Source organism: Pollachius pollachius (assembly GCF_949987615.1).
Source record: "Pollachius pollachius genome assembly, chromosome: 16".
NCBI classification, from domain to species: domain Eukaryota; kingdom Metazoa; phylum Chordata; class Actinopteri; order Gadiformes; family Gadidae; genus Pollachius; species Pollachius pollachius.
Genome location: NC_136949.1, coordinates 19,507,440 through 19,524,549, shown reverse-complemented (window position 1 = coordinate 19,524,549; position 17,110 = coordinate 19,507,440). Strand labels below are relative to the sequence as shown.

The window sequence follows — 17,110 nt, the reverse complement described above, 5'->3', positions numbered from 1 at the left end:
ACCTATGATGAAAATTACAGACCTCTACATGCTTTGTAAGTGGGAAAACCTGCAAAATCGGCAGTGTATCAAATACTTGTTCTCCTCACTGTATATATATATTTATATATTCAGCATATATATATAATAATAATAACAATAATATCTTTATTTATGTTGCACCTTTAAAAACAATGGTTTACAAAGTGCTTTGACATAAGATATTTAGGAAGAGAATAAAAAGACGGCGTCACGTAAAAGCAAGCCTATAAAAATGTGTTTCAAGAAGTGATTTAAAAGAGGTTACTGATTTAGCAAGCCTTATCTCTGCGGGCAGGTCGTTCCAAAGCCGAGGCAGGCCCGATCACCTCTAGTCTTGAGCCTCAACCTTGGAACAGTAAGGAGGGCCTCGCCCGCGGATCTAAGGCTGCAAACAGGCTCGTACGGGGTCAGCATGTCTGTTATATATTTATAACAGACTTATTGTTCAAGGAACGAACATTTAAAAGACAGAAGTTCACTGGAGAGGGGGAGCAGTTGCTGGCGGATGACTGGATATCTTTCAGAGGGATTTGAATTAGATTTGCAGGGTCAAAATTGACTATACAAGCCTGTATAGAGTTATTCCTGTGTGTGATTATGACATAAATTGGAAGAAGAGATGCTTGGAGAAGAGAAGAGATGCTTGTATTTTTTTGTGAGGGATGGTTGGTGGCTGTCATGATCTGTAAGACTGTAGGGTCAGTTCGATATTTGATATTTGATATTTTTGATAAAAGACGTGAGCCTACCTGGGATGGGTGGAGTCCGTCTATTTTAAAAACCTGGGGTCTATTTAAAAATGTGCTAAAATTGTCCATAAAGGGAATGTCCTGGTTTCGGCAGTATTGTTTCAGCCAGATATGTAGCTGCTGAACACAATTTCACTAAAACAGGGGAGAGGGGATATAAATGTCTCTCTTTTATCTCTACCTATGCTGTTGGGGTAACTTTTGGGATTAAGTTAATTTACTTACTTACTACCTAAATAAATGCAATAACCTGCAAATACTTGTATAACAATAGGTCAAGAAGAAAGTCCCTTGTATGTAGCAGGATAACAGGGCCACAGAATGAATTCAGTAATAGTTCTATGGAAGTTGAAGTTTGACAGCATATGCATATTTCTCAAGCATGTGAGGAAAGAATGACCGTGCAGATGGGAGTGATCTATGGTTACGGATTGGTTTGGCTTCCCACACCTTTTGTGGAAAAAAAGGAGAAGTGTTACGAGTACAGGGAAGTGTAAGTGCATGCGTCAGTCAAAAGGGAGTCTGACCAAACCCTTTTAGTTCAAATATTTAAGTCTTCCCTTTGTCACACTCTTCAGTTCAGCTCCTCTGTCTTTGATTTAGTGGTAACCGAAAGCCCGGCTGGTGAGTCCATTTTTCTTTGATTCTACAAAACAAAGCAAAACAAAAAAATTGAAATAAAATGTATATTATTTCCTCAAAAACTGCTCCAAATCTTTTTGACTCATTGTTGTCACTTGTAATATCTTAGTTTGTTAGGCAATTATGGATAGACACTCAACATGGCTAGGCTGATGCTTTCATACAAACAGAGATGCTTTAGCAATTAAAGCTATTCATGTAGTACTCTGGCAGCCACGCCCGCAAACAGCAGGCAGACGTTTGAGACACGGACGTGCAGTGTTGTCGGACATTTAACAAACCATTTTACACATTATGATGTTGTTTGTCCCATCCAAACAAAGATTCCTCTCCAGGTTTCTGTTAAGCCTTCTTTTGGGTCATCATGGGGGACTGGTCCAGCCTCTCGGAGCTCCTGGACAAGGTCCAGGCCCACTCCACGGTGGTGGGGAAGATCTGGATGAGTGTCCTCCTGGTGTTCCGGATCCTGGTGCTGGGCGTGGCGGCCGACGAGGTGTGGGCGGACGAGCAGTCAAGCTTCTTCTGCAACAACGAGGAGCCGGGCTGCACCCTCGCCTGCTACAACTGGATGTTCCCCGTCTCCTACATCCGCTACTGGGTGCTGCAGATCCTGCTGGTGTCAACCCCCACGCTGGTGTACCTGGGCCACGCCGTGCACGTCATCCACCGGGAAAGGAGGCTGCGGGAGCGGCTCCAGGGCCACGACAAAGGGACCGGGGATGCCTTGAGGAAACCCAAATATACAGACGACCGAGGCAAGATTGTGATCAAAGGCATCCTCTTGCGCAGCTACCTAGCCCAGCTGGTGGCGAAGATTCTGCTGGAGGTGGGCTTCGTGGTGGGCCAGTTCTACCTATACGACTCCCCCTTCATGGTGGCCGACTTCCACTGCCGGGAGGATCCCTGCCCGCGCAGAATCGGGGTAGAGTGCTTCATCTCGCGGCCCACCGAGAAGTCCATCTTCGTGGTGTTCATGTTGGCGGTGGCAGGCGTGTCTGTCTTCCTCAACCTGCTGGAGATCCTGTACCTGCTCTGTGCCAGGAAGAGACAAGTACAGAAGAAGAAGAGAGCAGCCCTGACCGACCAAGAACATTACCTGCCGGGAAAAGATCTGAAGCTGAGCGATCTTGTTTGGCCAGCTGAAGCCTCACCTCACCCCCATGCTGACCTGAGGCCCCGCCCTACCCCGTCCTCATGCTGACCTGAGGCCCCGCCCTACCCCGTCCTCATGCTGACCTGAGGCCCCGCCCTACCCCGTCCTCATGCTGACCTGAGGCCCCGCCCTACCCCGTCCTCATGCTGACCTGACTGAATCCTCGGACGCCAGCCTTCCGAGTTGCACTTTTGACGTAATTTCCGCTCTCGGAGCATTTATAACGTTTCTGTTCGTCTTTGTGATTGTGTCATGAAATTGGCTAGTCGTTGTTTATTGTTAGCTACATTAGCTTCTTTAGCAAACCAGCCCGAAAAAAAACAACCAAACTTTACATTGTATTGCTCGCAAAGCAAGAACATGCAATGTATAAATTGGTGACTGGAATAAAGTAGCAATGTAATTGTGTAAGTGTGTAAGAGCATTTAAAATCGACATTAAAATGACCAACGTGGTACAAATACAAAGAAAATAAATCTCTTGCAGCCATTTTGTTGATTGCGTCATCACTGCTCTCGGTCTACTCTCAGATTTCTGAAAGGAAGTCAGACTTCCGAAGACTCGGAAGTCTGGCATCCGAGGATTGAGGAACACACCATAAGGCCCTGTGTCCTTCCCCCGCCCTCTCACTCTAGAGGTGGGCCCCCACAGCAACTTGGACCTCCACCAGGCTGACCCCCCCCTAGGGGCCCCCATGGCCCCATGGCCCTCCACCAGGCTGACCCCCCCCCAAGGGGCCCCCATGGCCCCATGGCCCTCCACCAGGCTGACCCCCCCCTAGGGGCCCCCATGGCCCCATGGCCCTCCACCAGGCTGACCCCCCCCCCAAGGGGCCCCCATGGCCCCATGGCCCTCCACCAGGCTGACCCCCCCCCTAGGGGCCCCCATGGCCCCATGGCCCTCCACCAGGCTGACCCCCCCCCAAGGGGCCCCCATGGCCCCATGGCCCTCCACCAGGCTGACCCCCCCCCTAGGGGCCCCCATGGCCCCATGGCCCTCCACCAGAAGGAGAAAAGTCATGATCCCACTTCAACAACTGGAAAGATACATTGACTTTGCTGGAGATTATTGTAGCTATTTTATGTATATTTTATTCCTATACGATTGTGAAAGATGCCCAAAAAATTAAATGCATTGTCATTATTATAATTTTTATTATTATTATCATTTTATTATTATTATTATTATAACTACCATACAGTTGTGCTATAAAAATAGTTCTACCTTTAATAAACATTACATTTCTAAAATATATATTTTTAATTCTAGTCTTTATTTGAATTATATTTAATTCTCTCACAAACATCATCTCACAATAAAGATCACTTTGCTAATCACACCGTTTTTTTAAATTGAAATCAATCTATCTATAAATACAGATAGATCTATATATCTATAGATACATACATACATATAAGATAGATGGATAGATAGAGTAATATATGAATATATATATATATATAGAGAGATAGATAGATAGATAGATAGATAGATAGATAGATAGATAGATAGATAGATAGATAGATAGATAGATAGATAGATAGATAAATAGATAGATAGATAGATAGATAGATAGATAGATAGATAGATAGATAGATAGATAGAGTTATGTATACATAGAAAGATAGACACCTGCCAAGCAGTGGCGCCGGAATGATTTCAGTGGTGGGGGGGCCAAATGCGCATGCATGTGTCGAACAGTGCGTGACACCTCATCATCCTAAAGTTGGCCACACACTGGCGCCACGGTGTGCATTTCACGGGCGTCAATTGCCGCCCCTAGCACCCATAGGAAGCAGCACGCTGCAGCACCGTTGTGATCCAAATAATGTGTCGTCACCGCAAAGTAAACACTGAATCATTATAATAACATTCTTCATTGTCATCATCGTCATCATAATCCTCATCATCATCGCAATCATTATTATAGATGGCTTTTGGATTTGACAGTAGAAACTTTGGTTGTGTTTAATGCAGTGCTTCACGCAGCATCAACGCAGCAAAAAAGTGAAAATAACAATGGATCCCGAGTTCCTATACTAGGCATTATGATGGCGGTCCTCTGCGTAGTGCAGAGAAGTCTAGTTAGTAGAGACATTTTAGCGAGCCGACAGGCTCGCTAAAATGTATTAATGTCACATGTTGTCAGCATGTTGTCAGCAAACATAGCCAACGTGGTCTTATTATATCCCGATCATTAACTATAAGCCACAAAGAAAGAATAAAGTTTTCAGCATATGATTTCAATGTGTGAGGGCATATGCAGCAGGGATGATCGCACAGTGGAATGCTTATGGAAAACCAGCGGACGAGCGCTGGGCGGAGATTTCAGAAGCAGGGAGATTATAAAAAATATAATTTGTCAGTTTAACAGTTCACCTAATTATTATTTATTTATTTATTTATTTCAACTGCGACCCGCCCGCAATTCCTTCAAGTATAACAGTCTCATCATCATTACACTATACTTGTTGCTATCAGGTAATGTGCACCCATGCCCAGGCCCGACTTCCCAAGGTGCCAGCAGCGAGGACATGAAGAAAAAGCATCACAAAATGAACTTTTTCAAAACTGTCACTCACTCTCGAATAATCTGGGATTCACAACATAAACCCAGCGGTATCTTTGGAGGGCATATTAACATCCGTAGTCTCAAACCGAAGGCTGAACAAATGCAGCATCTTCTTGGTAATTCCAACTTGGATTTTTTAGGCCTGTCTGAATCATGGTTGCATAACAACTCTCCTTCTTCTGCATTGCATGTCCCAGGCTTTAATATCTTTAGACGAGACAGATCTAAGGGAAGAGGGGGTGGGGTCATGATTTATATCAAAGACCACATCAACTGTCATCAAATATGCTGGCCTTTTGACCATGATTTGGAGTGTATTGGACTGAATATAGTGCTTTCATCTGAAATGTCTTTTGTGCTCATTGTTGTGTATCGTCCACCTTCCTCTAATAATGATTTTTATATCACATTTAAAAAGCTACTTAAAGCATGTGATTTTAAAACCAAGGTAATACTACTTGGCGATCTAAATTGTAACTGGTTAGATAAAACTAATAGGAAACCCCTTAAGCAGATTACAGATTGGATGGATGGATTTTACACAATTGTTGGAAGGTCCAACTAGAATAACTGCATCTTCCCAGACACAAATAGACTTAATATTTAGTAACAAGCCTGAAAGAGTTGTTAAGACATTTAATTTTATTACTGGACTGTCTGACCATAATCTGACATTAATGTCCAGAAAACTAACAAAGAAACGTTTTCATCATTCTAATAAACCTATAGAGCAACTCAGGATTCCAAAAAATGAAATGGCTAATTTCCTGACATTTACTTACTGGAAGCAATACAGAAGCAGATAGCAAAATGTTATCTGCCAAGTTACATAGTCTAGTTAAGGAGTTTACTAAAAAGGTCAAAGGAAAGAAAAAAATCAATGCACTTCCCTGGCTCAATACTGAAATATTCAACCTGATGAAGGAAAGAGACTCTGCATTGAAAAGATCATTGAAGACCAAATTAAATATTGACTGTTTCTTCTTAGAGGAGGTCCGAGCAATGGTTGACACGGGAGGTGTTGTTAGGGCTGTGTCTTTAGACCTTCGTAAAGCTTTCGACACAGTCAACCATCAGGTCCTTATTGCCAAACTGTCTGCTTTTAACTTCTCACCTTTAACACTCAAATGGCTTGAGTCATATTTAACTGGTAGAAGTCAACATGTTTTTGTAAACAATCAACGTTCACCAGCTCTTAACTTATGCACTGGGGTACCACAAGGATCGATACTTGGCCCGCTTTTGTTTAGTCTGTATATTAATGATCTGCCGTTGGTTTGCCCTGATATCAAAATACAAATGTATGCAGACGACACTGTAGTACATGTGCATGCCAAAACAAAAGATCTGGCTGCTGCTAAACTCACCACAGCTATGGACCAGATCACTAATTGGCTAAACCATTCCTGCCTCCAACTTAATGTTAATAAAACCGTAGGAATGTTTTTTACCAAAAGACAATGTAACATCATGTCGAACATAACAATATCAGGTCAAAACATAAGTATTGTGCCACAATTATCTGGGCATTATCATTGATTCTACTCTTTCTTTTAAAGCACACATTAAGAAAGTGTGCAACAGGGTCAAGTTTAGCCTAGCCAATTTTAAATATATTAGAAATTCCCTAACTTTTTATGTTGCCAAACTTTACATGGATGCCATGATTATGTCACATCTTACATACTGTATGACAAGCTGGGGGCAAACTAACAGTTTGTCATTGAAGCCATTAGCAACTCTTTATAAGAGAACACTCAAAGTGTTGGACCAGAAGCCTAACAGTTCACATCATTGTGCTATATTAAATAACCGTAAACTGCTGAGCTGGGAAGATGCAATCAAATATTAAAACATCTGCCTGGTTTTCAAAATTCTGCATAACACCGCTCCTCCTCCTTTAAAGTCATTCATGATCCAACGTAACAACAGCAATCAGATCACCAGAAGTGCCACACGGGGTGACCTTCTAATCCCATTTAGAAAAAGCACATTTGGTCAACAATCATTTTCTATTAGAGCAGTACAAAATTGGAATTCACTATCAACCACTATCAATGATATACATACATATTCCACCTTTACAGCACACCTTAAAACATGGCTGTCCGACAACTATAATTGCACACATTCATTTCTGTCAGACGTGATGTGTGTGTTTGATGTGACATAGTCTTAGTCATTGTTGTTGCCGCTCCATCTCTGCTACCTGCCTGCATGTTCTGCCCTATGTGCTTTCAATGTGATCTTTGTGGCCTATTTTCCCTTGTCTCCTGTGTGTTTGTGTTGTTGTTGCATGAACTGCCTTTATATCTTTGCCATCATCTGTGCTTGCCTGTTTGTTCTTGCTCCAACTGTGTGCAATATGTTTGTTTGTCCTTTTCCCCTATTTGCTCAGGCCTGCTGTAATTATAAATGTGATGCATTTTTTTTACTGTTATGTATTGTAGGTTGCCTACTGACAACTGGCTGGGGACTACAGCTGGAAATTAGCCAAATAGGCTAAAGCTGCTCCTTCTCAAAGGGGACTTTCCACAAAACTATAAACAAAATAAATAAATAATAACTAATAAAAAAATACTTTTTTTCACGCAATCCACACGCCTACACTTTGGGCCCTATTTTAACGGTCTGAAACGCAAGTGAGAAGCACCAAGCGCAAGTAGCTTTATGGGCGGTTCTATGGCGATGTTGCTATTTTACATCAAAAAATGTTTTGATGTAAACTGTTGTGCCCGGCGCAAATCTAAAAAGGGTTGGTCTGAGGGAACCTAATTACCCGTAGGTGTGGTTTCGGCGTGACGTGCAATAAACCAATGAGAGTGCCAGCTCCCATCCCCTTTAAGAGCCATGAGCGCATTTGAATCTGACGAGTTGATATTTTGACGGCGCTTCTGCAGTCTCCGATGAGACAGATGCACATGCATTTCAAACTTCAAATGGCTCAGTTTATGGCCAAATAATATGGCCTAATTCACACATGGAATAAGGTTTTCTTCCACAACTTCAGATATACTGAGTCCTCAAATAAATTTTGGCAAAGAAAACTTAACACACATATGATATGCGGTAACTGTGGTTCTATTTGATGATATATGCAATACATTATAAACATTGTTTCTTATCAGTATTGTATGCATTATCGTTGTCGACTTGTGTTCCTAATATGCATGTCTCCCCCCGTTAATATACATTTCCATGGACTGTATTATGCGTTACGTGTTTAGTTTGCGTGTGTTTAAATAGATGGACGCACACACCCGCGCCCACATTCATTAATTATTTTACGCATACACACACGCGCGCCCGCATTCATTCACACTTCTTAACACTCACTCGCGGTAAAACAATGTTTTGTCACAATCAAATACTCATCAATCCTAAAAGTTATAGGCATGTACACGATGTCTGTGTCAAGAAAATATGTGTTTGCTGTACGGTGTTTGCAGATGCATTGATTTAAAAGTACAACTTATTACCGCTGTATCAGCTGTTCTTTCCCAAATAATTTCCTAAAACAAACTAGCAACGACACATGCGCCAGTGGGACAGTCAATTGCACCGGATGCAAGATTGGGCCCTACATGTTCAAAGTATAGACCGTCGCGATTCCCATTGAAACGAATGGCGCGGTGATTCGGTCTTCAAAACGAGAGCTGGTGAATTGTGAAATATAGAGACGGACGGACGGACAGATAGACAGATAGACAGATAGACAGATAGACAGATAGACAGATAGATAGATAGATAGATAGATAGATAGATAGATAGATAGATAGATAGATAGATAGATAGATAGATAGATAGGAAGGTAGATAACATATGTTCACCAGCATTTTCAGAATGTAGTAATTCTTGAAAGTAAATGATAAATAATTATAATGTGTGAACGTGCTTTGTGTCCCCAGGGGGCGCCATTGACTCAGTGATGACAAAAGACAGCCATGACCGGCTGGAAGTCTGTACCCGGGCCCACGTACAGACAGCCAAACCCGGCTGGAAGTCTGTCCCCGGGCCCACGTACAGACAGACAGACCCAGCTGGAAGTCTTTTCCCTCGGGCCAACGGACAGACAGAGAGACCCGGCTGGAGGTCCACTGTACCCTCTGAGGACCCTCAGCTCTGAGCCTCTGAGGGCCGTCAGGTCTGACCCTCTGAGGGGCCCTAAGGTCTGACCTTCAACACAGCTCCACCGGTCCAAACTTTCACATGGAGACTTCAACAGGCAGGGAGGCTGACTATTAGTCATGGACGAGGCCTGCTTTATTTTTGTTTAGCCAGTAGATTCAACACTTGGCACTGGTCACCTTATTAGGGGTCCACAGTTAACCCCACATCTTTGGTTTCTTTGTAAAAACTTACTTTTCAAACTTTTTCGAACTTTTACAAACTTTTGACTCTTTCTTTGTACAAATAGATCGGCTCCATTTGCAGCCAAAATGTGCACTGTGTGCTGGTTGTTCTTAAGCAGGCAAGGCAAGGTCCTGATGACGGTGGACCACGTGACCTCAGCCCCCCCCCTCCCCCCCCCCCCCCCCCCCTCCCCCCCCGCCCTTTAGCTCCCCCCTCCTGGACTCGGACCTTAAAAGCAGCAGTAGGACTTTGACAAGTCTCACTTAGTTTCCTTGTGGTCCCAAACTTGGATTTGAAGGCAGCCAGAGACGCTTTTGTTGGAGCGCCGGAGAAGGTCCTCTGGGCTTCTTGTATCTTCAGGAACTCCCAGGTAGGCTCAACCGTTACCTTACTTTTACTCTGTCTGCGCTGCTTTCATGTTGCATCTCTTATGCAACTCTGCCTCACTCTGCTGGCCTCCAGTCAGACCATTGTGATATGTTGCTTAAATCTGTCTGCGTGTTTCCTCGACTGCAGTGATTTGTTTTTTCTTCATTCCATGTTTCATCTCGCCATGTCATGTAAGCTCCAAAAAAATAAAGAGAAAGAAAAAACACTGCGGTCCTGCACGGTTTTGGTACGCGTGTGGCTATTCTAATTACGGAGACGCAAATGAAGCGGACAAATGAAAAGGCGCTTAAAGCACTGGCCGCTACAGGAGTGCGTGTGCTCTGTGTGTGTGTGTGTGTGTGTGTGTGTGCGTGCGTGCGTGTGTGTGTGTCTGTGTGTGTGTATGTGTGTATTTGTGTGTGTGTGTGTGTGTGTGCTTTTGTGTGCTGTGTGTGTGTGTGTGTGTGTGTGTGTGTGTGTGTGTGTGTATGTGTGTGTGTGTGTGTGTGTGTGTTTGTGCGCTGTCCCGTTTATCACATGTTGCTTCATATACTGAGCATCGGGCTGTGATTGGTGCCCACTATTACAGAGATGGACTTCTACTGGAAAAGAATAGCAACCATCTGTTTAGGAAGAGAACATTGATAACCCGGAGGTTGGATTTGTACGAGGATTTCAGGTTCTTACGCCTCTCAAAACAACAATGTACTTGTCTTCTTCCCGGGGAGTTATTTTCCTCCTAATAACACATTCACCCCATCACTTTCAGCCCATGGCTCCCCTGCAACAAAGGCTCACAATCCCGCAGTAGGTTTTATTTACGGGCAGGGCAAAGTTGGCAGTATTTAGTGAACTCATTGTTTTCCATATCGCCTTATTTGTGCTGCATGGGACTCTGAGGTTGGGGGGGGGGGGGGCACAGGGGACACCAGGGACAACGACACCGGCTCACTCAAGTAGAAACTGGCGGGAATTATATACAGCCTGTTATACCCTTCAGGACAAACCTCTAGTCATCCGTGAGGTTTTTTAGACCTTTATTAAAAATGACATCAACCTATAGATGACTGAGCCATAACAGGCCATCTACAGCAGTGGCTCGCACACACATTGAACAGCAGTGGTTTTAGTCGTTTTACATCAATGCCAAGCAAAACAACCCTTGACCCTTTAGACCTTCTAAAACAGCTACATTTACATTATCTCTCTCATATATACATATACATATATATATATATATATATATATATATAGAGAGAGAGAAAGAGAGGAGAGAGAGAGAGAGAGAGAGAGAGAGAGAGAGAGAGAGAGAGAGAGAGAGAGAGAGATCGTAATGCAGTGAGTTGGGGCCATTGATAACATTGTGCACCATCTGCGAGAAGCTACAGTCCATCTGGACACTAATGAAGCATCAACATGTTTTTTAATTATTCAATTGCTCAATTATACCCATACTGAACAATAGAGATCACCAAAACTTAAGCTGTAAGCCTGATCTGTAAGGACAGATCATGGCACTATATTGTTTCGATATTGTTACTTGAGCAGAAATGCTTCAAAGGTTCTTTAAAAAACATTGGTTGTTCTCAACATAAGTACTATTTGTAAAACTGGGCTAGGTCCAAAAACCTCTTAGAGTTAAAGAACACTGAGCCTTCTACAACCTCCTGCATCGTGGATTATTTCTACCACCGTCACTCCAAAGAGTTTGGCTGCTGAAGCTATCTTCAACAGATCAGAGTGCATTCAACGGTTTAAGTGGCTGCCCATCAGAGCAGTTTTTATGTAGGCCTTGCTTACAACAAAAGTAGCTTCTTCATATGATAGGAAGTGTGCAGCTGTTATCACTTTACCGTTGCTGTTCGCTCTTAGCCCTCAGGAGAGCTCTGATCTGGTCTACCAAATGAAAATGTGTGGAAGCTAAGACACAAAGGTGTAAGTGGGTCTACAGACATTTCTTTACATTTCAGTTTAAAAGGTAATGCATACTCTCAAAAGAACAGGCCAGGGAAATCTCTATAGTGAATTGATAATATAATGGTATTATTATGTGCATACAGTATATGTATAAATACATTGTTTAATAATCTAATAATCATTTCATGAAGTTGATTGAAATGCCTTGCTCCCTATGGGTTCTTCAGACACGTGCCTTCCCATGGTGCACACTGTATGCTATGTGTCTCTTTGTTGAGGGGAAGCTTCAGCAGGGACTTTGATGCTAAAATAATGGTACTTATTTTAGAGGTTGAAAGGCTTTTACAGCAGTAGCCATCCAAGTAAGCGACTGTAATTGGAAATGAGAGAGGTCTGTTTTGCACAAAGGGGGGATTTTGTTTCCCTTTTGGTTGTTTTATCACCACACAAAGCCAAAACTATACATTTAAACACACAAACAGAGCATTTGATATATTTAATTTTCCCTCTCCATCCTTCATTTCTGCATTCTTGTGTTTATTGGAGTTGTTAACAAACAATGGGTTGATGAGGACCAGCTCTGGGCTGTTTTTATAGTCCTGCTGATGGAGGGAGTTTCAACTGTTGGTCTGCGTCTGTTTCTCACTTCATCTCCTCCACATGTACATTCAGTGCGTCTAATAAGCCTTGTTCCCTTTAATGATACGACAAATTGAAACAATTTGAACCTCAAGCCTTGTTTGGATCTATTGTTGCCTTGTCCTTACGCAGTCGTTTTGTTCTGCTCCGAGGCTGTTGTCACCACATCATGGCCGCCATATTGAGATCTCCATCAATGATGGCAGTCATTGGTTGGCTCTGGGGTTTTACCATACAAATCAAGAATTGTCTGATTGTCCAATGTTTGGTCGTTCCTTCTGGAAGTAAACCGATGTAAATGTATTTGGAAGCTTTTCTGAATGAACCTGTGTACCCCTACTGAATCCGGCCTTCCTGTACTGTTTGTTTCCAGCTAGAGGATGGGTGACTGGAGTGCTCTGGGCCGCCTGCTGGACAAGGTCCAGGCCTACTCCACCGCTGGGGGGAAGGTGTGGCTCTCCGTCCTCTTCATCTTCAGGATCCTGGTCCTTGGGACGGCCGTAGAGTCTGCCTGGGGCGACGAGCAGTCGGCCTTCAACTGCAACACTCAGCAGCCCGGCTGCGAGAACGTATGCTACGACAAATCCTTCCCCATCTCCCATGTGCGCTTCTGGGTGCTGCAGATCATCTTTGTGTCCACGCCCACGCTGCTGTACCTGGCCCACGTTTTCTACCTGATGAGGAAGGAGCAGAAGCTGAACAGGAAGGAGGAGGTCCTGAAGGCGGTGCAGAACGATGGCGGCGACGTTGACATCCCGCTGAGGAAGATCGAGATGAAGAAGCTGAAGCACGGCCTGGAGGAGCACGGCAAGGTGAAGATGAAGGGCGCCCTGCTGAGAACCTACATCGTCAGCATCTTCTTCAAGTCCATGTTCGAGGTGGGCTTCCTGGTCATCCAGTGGTACATATACGGCTTCAGTCTGGCAGCGGTGTACACCTGCGAGAGAGAGCCCTGTCCCCACAGGGTGGACTGTTTCCTGTCTCGGCCCACTGAGAAGACGGTGTTCATCATCTTCATGCTGGTGGTGTCGCTGGTGTCCCTGCTGCTCAACGTCATCGAGCTCTTCTACGTGTTCTTCAAGAGGATCAAGGACCGTGTGAAGGGCCGCCAGCCGCCCACCCTCTACCCCAGCGCTGGCACCCTGAGCCATACCCCCAAAGATCTTTCCACAGCCAAGTACGCCTACTACAATGGCTGCTCCTCCCCCACTGCCCCGCTCTCGCCCATGTCCCCGCCGGGCTACAAGCTGGCCACGGGCGAGCGCGGCACCGGCTCGTGTCGCAACTACAACAAGCAAGCAACCGAGCAGAACTGGACCAACTATTCCACGGAGCAGAACCAGCTGGGCCAGCACGGCGCGGGCAGCACTATCTCAAACTCCCACGCGCAGGCTTTTGATTTCCCCGACGATACGCACGAGCATAAGAAACTGACGTCATCCGCAGCTGCACACGAGATGCAGCCCCTGGCGCTGCTGGAGCCCCGGCCGTGCAGCCGGGCCAGCAGCCGGATGAGCGTCAGGCCGCGGCCAGATGATCTAGACGTCTAGCCCCACCTAGGCCCCGCGAGCTTCCTCCAACCACACCAGGCTTCTGGCCAATAGGAGAGGTGCAGTGGGAGGGGCCAGGAAGTATTTGGGGGAAATTTTGCAATGAAGAAGAGGGGCTAAATCTGAATCACTGTGTACAAGCGACTCCTAGAGGATTAGAAGAGACTTTAGAATATGTTAACACTGTCAGAGGTACTATTTTTTGTATGACTTTACTGAAACCTTTTAGCTGAGCTAATCAGGCTTTAACAAAGCGACATGGTAAAGCGTAATTGTACTAAAATTAACTGGTTCTTATAACCCATACCATAATCCACTTTGAAGTTGTAGAACATACCTCCTAATATCTAAAGGTATACAACATTACGTAATGAAGGACAAACCCATACATACTATAAGGATGTCAATTACAAACACACAGGCATGCATAAACACACAAGCACATACATACACACACAAGCACAAAACACACAGGCAACAGTCATTCAACATTCCATCGAGATGTATTGCACATATTCTGAAGAGGTTTATTTTCGACTTGCTTGAGGGGTTTGACCCTCCAGTCATATTTGGCATAGAATCATACTTCTATATTTCCCGTAACATCCAAATTGACTGATCCTGGTTTAAATTCTAATGAGCCCTATGTTTGCCGATAGCTTCAACAAAGTGTTCAACTAATTCTACCATTAGCATTGCATAGATAAACAACTTAGAGCCTCTTTGGACCCTGTGTTAGACTAAATGGAAAACCAGGAGAAGAATGCTCAACATCAACGTCAATAATTATTTATTTATTGCTTGGTATCTGTAGGATACTGACCACTAAGAGGAAAATTTGACTACTATCCAAGGTATGTTATACAAAAACTTTGTCAAGTCACTTCCCAAAAATCTGCATATTTATTGACGGTACATATAAAAAATGAAATAATTGAATTTGTGAGTCACTATGGATTGTTGTCTCCTGATAAACTTTGAATTTGTGTATGGTGTCAGTGTATGTTTTAACTCTTTTATTTGTATGATGTGGCGTTAATGGAGCTATGCTGTAGATGAGGCTGTAGGGGTTGGACTGCTTTGGGCTGCTGTAGGATAAGTTACACAGTAACCTTTAAAACATATATAATCTGGTTGTATCTATGGCCAAGAAATTATAAAAAAGGCTTTTTTATAATTATTATGATTATTATTATTATTATTAATATTATGATTATTATTATCTCATACAAAGCATTTTCTCTCTTTTTTCCTTTTTTGGGGTTTGTAGGGGAAGGCAGTAGAATGATTCCATGTCCTATTTGACCTATTTTCTTTTGTTGAGTTTTTCTATTCTTTTGTTTAAAGCTCCATGTAATCATTGCTGCTTGAGAAGTAGATAATTAGTACTGTAAATCGAGCTAACCGTGTCACAAATAAAAATGTGAGTTTTTAGAAGACTGCCTTATAGATCTGGACTAATATTTAGTCATTTATGTTCAAAAGAAAGAAGGTATATGCCAATGTAGCTCCACCACCACCACACATGAGTAGGATGAATATGAATTTGGAAATTTCACGTTCCTTTTTTTGTCAACTTTACACCATAGTATATCGGTACAACTTTCATGGATTTTTCAGCTACAATGGCCTTTGCACTGAGATTGAGTGACACTAGGGGTGTAATATGATGCGAAAACTAAGTGTTTTAAGATATGCATTTTACTAATTTATTTTTATCAATCCACAATTCACCACAGTGCATTACTTAAAACATGAGTCCCTTGTACCATCAGCTCTGCTCAGGCCACATGGCAGGTGGCTCACAGTGGGCAGGAAGGGGTTCCTGTTTAGCAGATTGGTTCCATGCAGCCATGAGGATCCACTGTTGTACAGTGTGCAGGTGCTTCACAGAAAAACCCGAAACTCATTCATGTGAAAGCTATTTTAACCAATAAAGTTTTTCTTTCTCAATATACTGGTTGATTCCTTGAATCTCTGTGTGATGTTTCTTTTTGGATATCAGTTATAGAATAGTAACAGGCTCAGTATGTCTCCTTCTCACAAAAATACAAATTCAAAGTCCCTCCAACAGAAACAACCACCTTCATATAGCCAGCTCCTCTCTGCTCCACCCTCCACAGGTCACACCAACGGTCTTCTGAAATACGTCCATTAGGGACTTGATCTAAACAATATGGTGCCTGTCAACAAAGTCCTATAAAGAGGACATATAACCACAAACATTTGACATCCTGGAATAGGAGAATCGGCCATGATTGCTAAATAATTTGCCAAACTATCAGTTTTTTGCCTTCTTTAAATACACAGTAGTTTAGAGATTATATGCATGTTTGAATAGGCATAGCTTTCTATATTTAATTTGAGGATTTTCCAAGCCTCGTGAGTCCTGACCCTGATATTCAAGTTTGCGTTTTGCAGTGAGCATCGGTCTGGCTTTGGTAGGCCTCGATTCCCGAATATAGGAACAGCCTTACATCATTCAAAGAACTCCAGCCAATCAAAGTGATTGGGGAGCTAATTTTGCTGTTTACTGATGTTTACTGTAAGCTCTCACCTACCAGGTGCGCTCTTCAGGTATGAAAATGTGGCTCAGAATACTTTAACTTTGACTGGTCGGTATATTAATTTTTTCAAGGATTATTTGAATAGGGACAGATACAGAAACATAGATAAGCTTGAGACAGTCATCTGTTGTTTGCATCATAGTGTTTTTGGCAAAAGCTAATTAAAGACAATTGTCATAATTCGGATGACCATTAAATACTTACTTACCTTACTTACCTTACTATAAAATTCAAGCTGTCACATCTGTCATATTGAGAAAGTATGCCCTTTAATTCGTTCTATTTACAATATATTTTTTTAATGATACAAATTTCTTGAATGAATATTTTGATATAGAAAATGAGAGGTCTAGGCTATTATACTCTATGCTTAATGCACAATTTCTATATCAGTGTTTATGGCACATGTTTACTGAGTTTACAGGTCATATATTTAAACGTATACCTCAGCCACTGCCAAAAACTGATACTGATCTGAGAAAATAAGAAAAATAAAATGAAAGCTTCCTAAGGAAATATAGAGGAACTGCTTCTAAGGACCCCTCCCCCACCCCATCCCTGTAATGCGGAGGAAGTCC

General features: G+C 43.1%; 2 protein-coding genes across 2 annotated transcripts; both read left to right on the top strand.

Annotated features, from left to right (window-relative positions):
• Positions 1-1,333: 1,333 nt before the first annotated feature.
• Positions 1,334-3,774, top strand: LOC307088038 (gap junction Cx32.2 protein-like). Its single transcript, XM_079753796.1, has 2 exons — positions 1,334-1,394; positions 1,736-3,774. Exon 2 carries the CDS (start codon positions 1,777-1,779, stop codon positions 2,611-2,613), a length of 837 nt encoding a protein of 278 aa, XP_079609922.1. The 5' UTR covers positions 1,334-1,394; positions 1,736-1,776; the 3' UTR covers positions 2,614-3,774.
• Positions 3,775-9,762: 5,988 nt separating this feature from the next.
• gja1b (gap junction protein alpha 1b) lies at positions 9,763-15,918 on the top strand. Its single transcript, XM_079753754.1, has 2 exons — positions 9,763-9,860; positions 12,789-15,918. Exon 2 carries the CDS (start codon positions 12,796-12,798, stop codon positions 13,963-13,965), a length of 1,170 nt encoding a protein of 389 aa, XP_079609880.1. The 5' UTR covers positions 9,763-9,860; positions 12,789-12,795; the 3' UTR covers positions 13,966-15,918.
• Positions 15,919-17,110: the final 1,192 nt, after the last annotated feature.

Excerpts from the sequence above, each read along its gene's own strand:
- gja1b (XM_079753754.1), top strand. The coding sequence starts at position 12,796 with ATGGGTGACTGGAGTGCTCTGGGCCGCCTGCTGGACAAGGTCCAGGCC.
- LOC307088038 (XM_079753796.1), top strand. The coding sequence starts at position 1,777 with ATGGGGGACTGGTCCAGCCTCTCGGAGCTCCTGGACAAGGTCCAGGCC.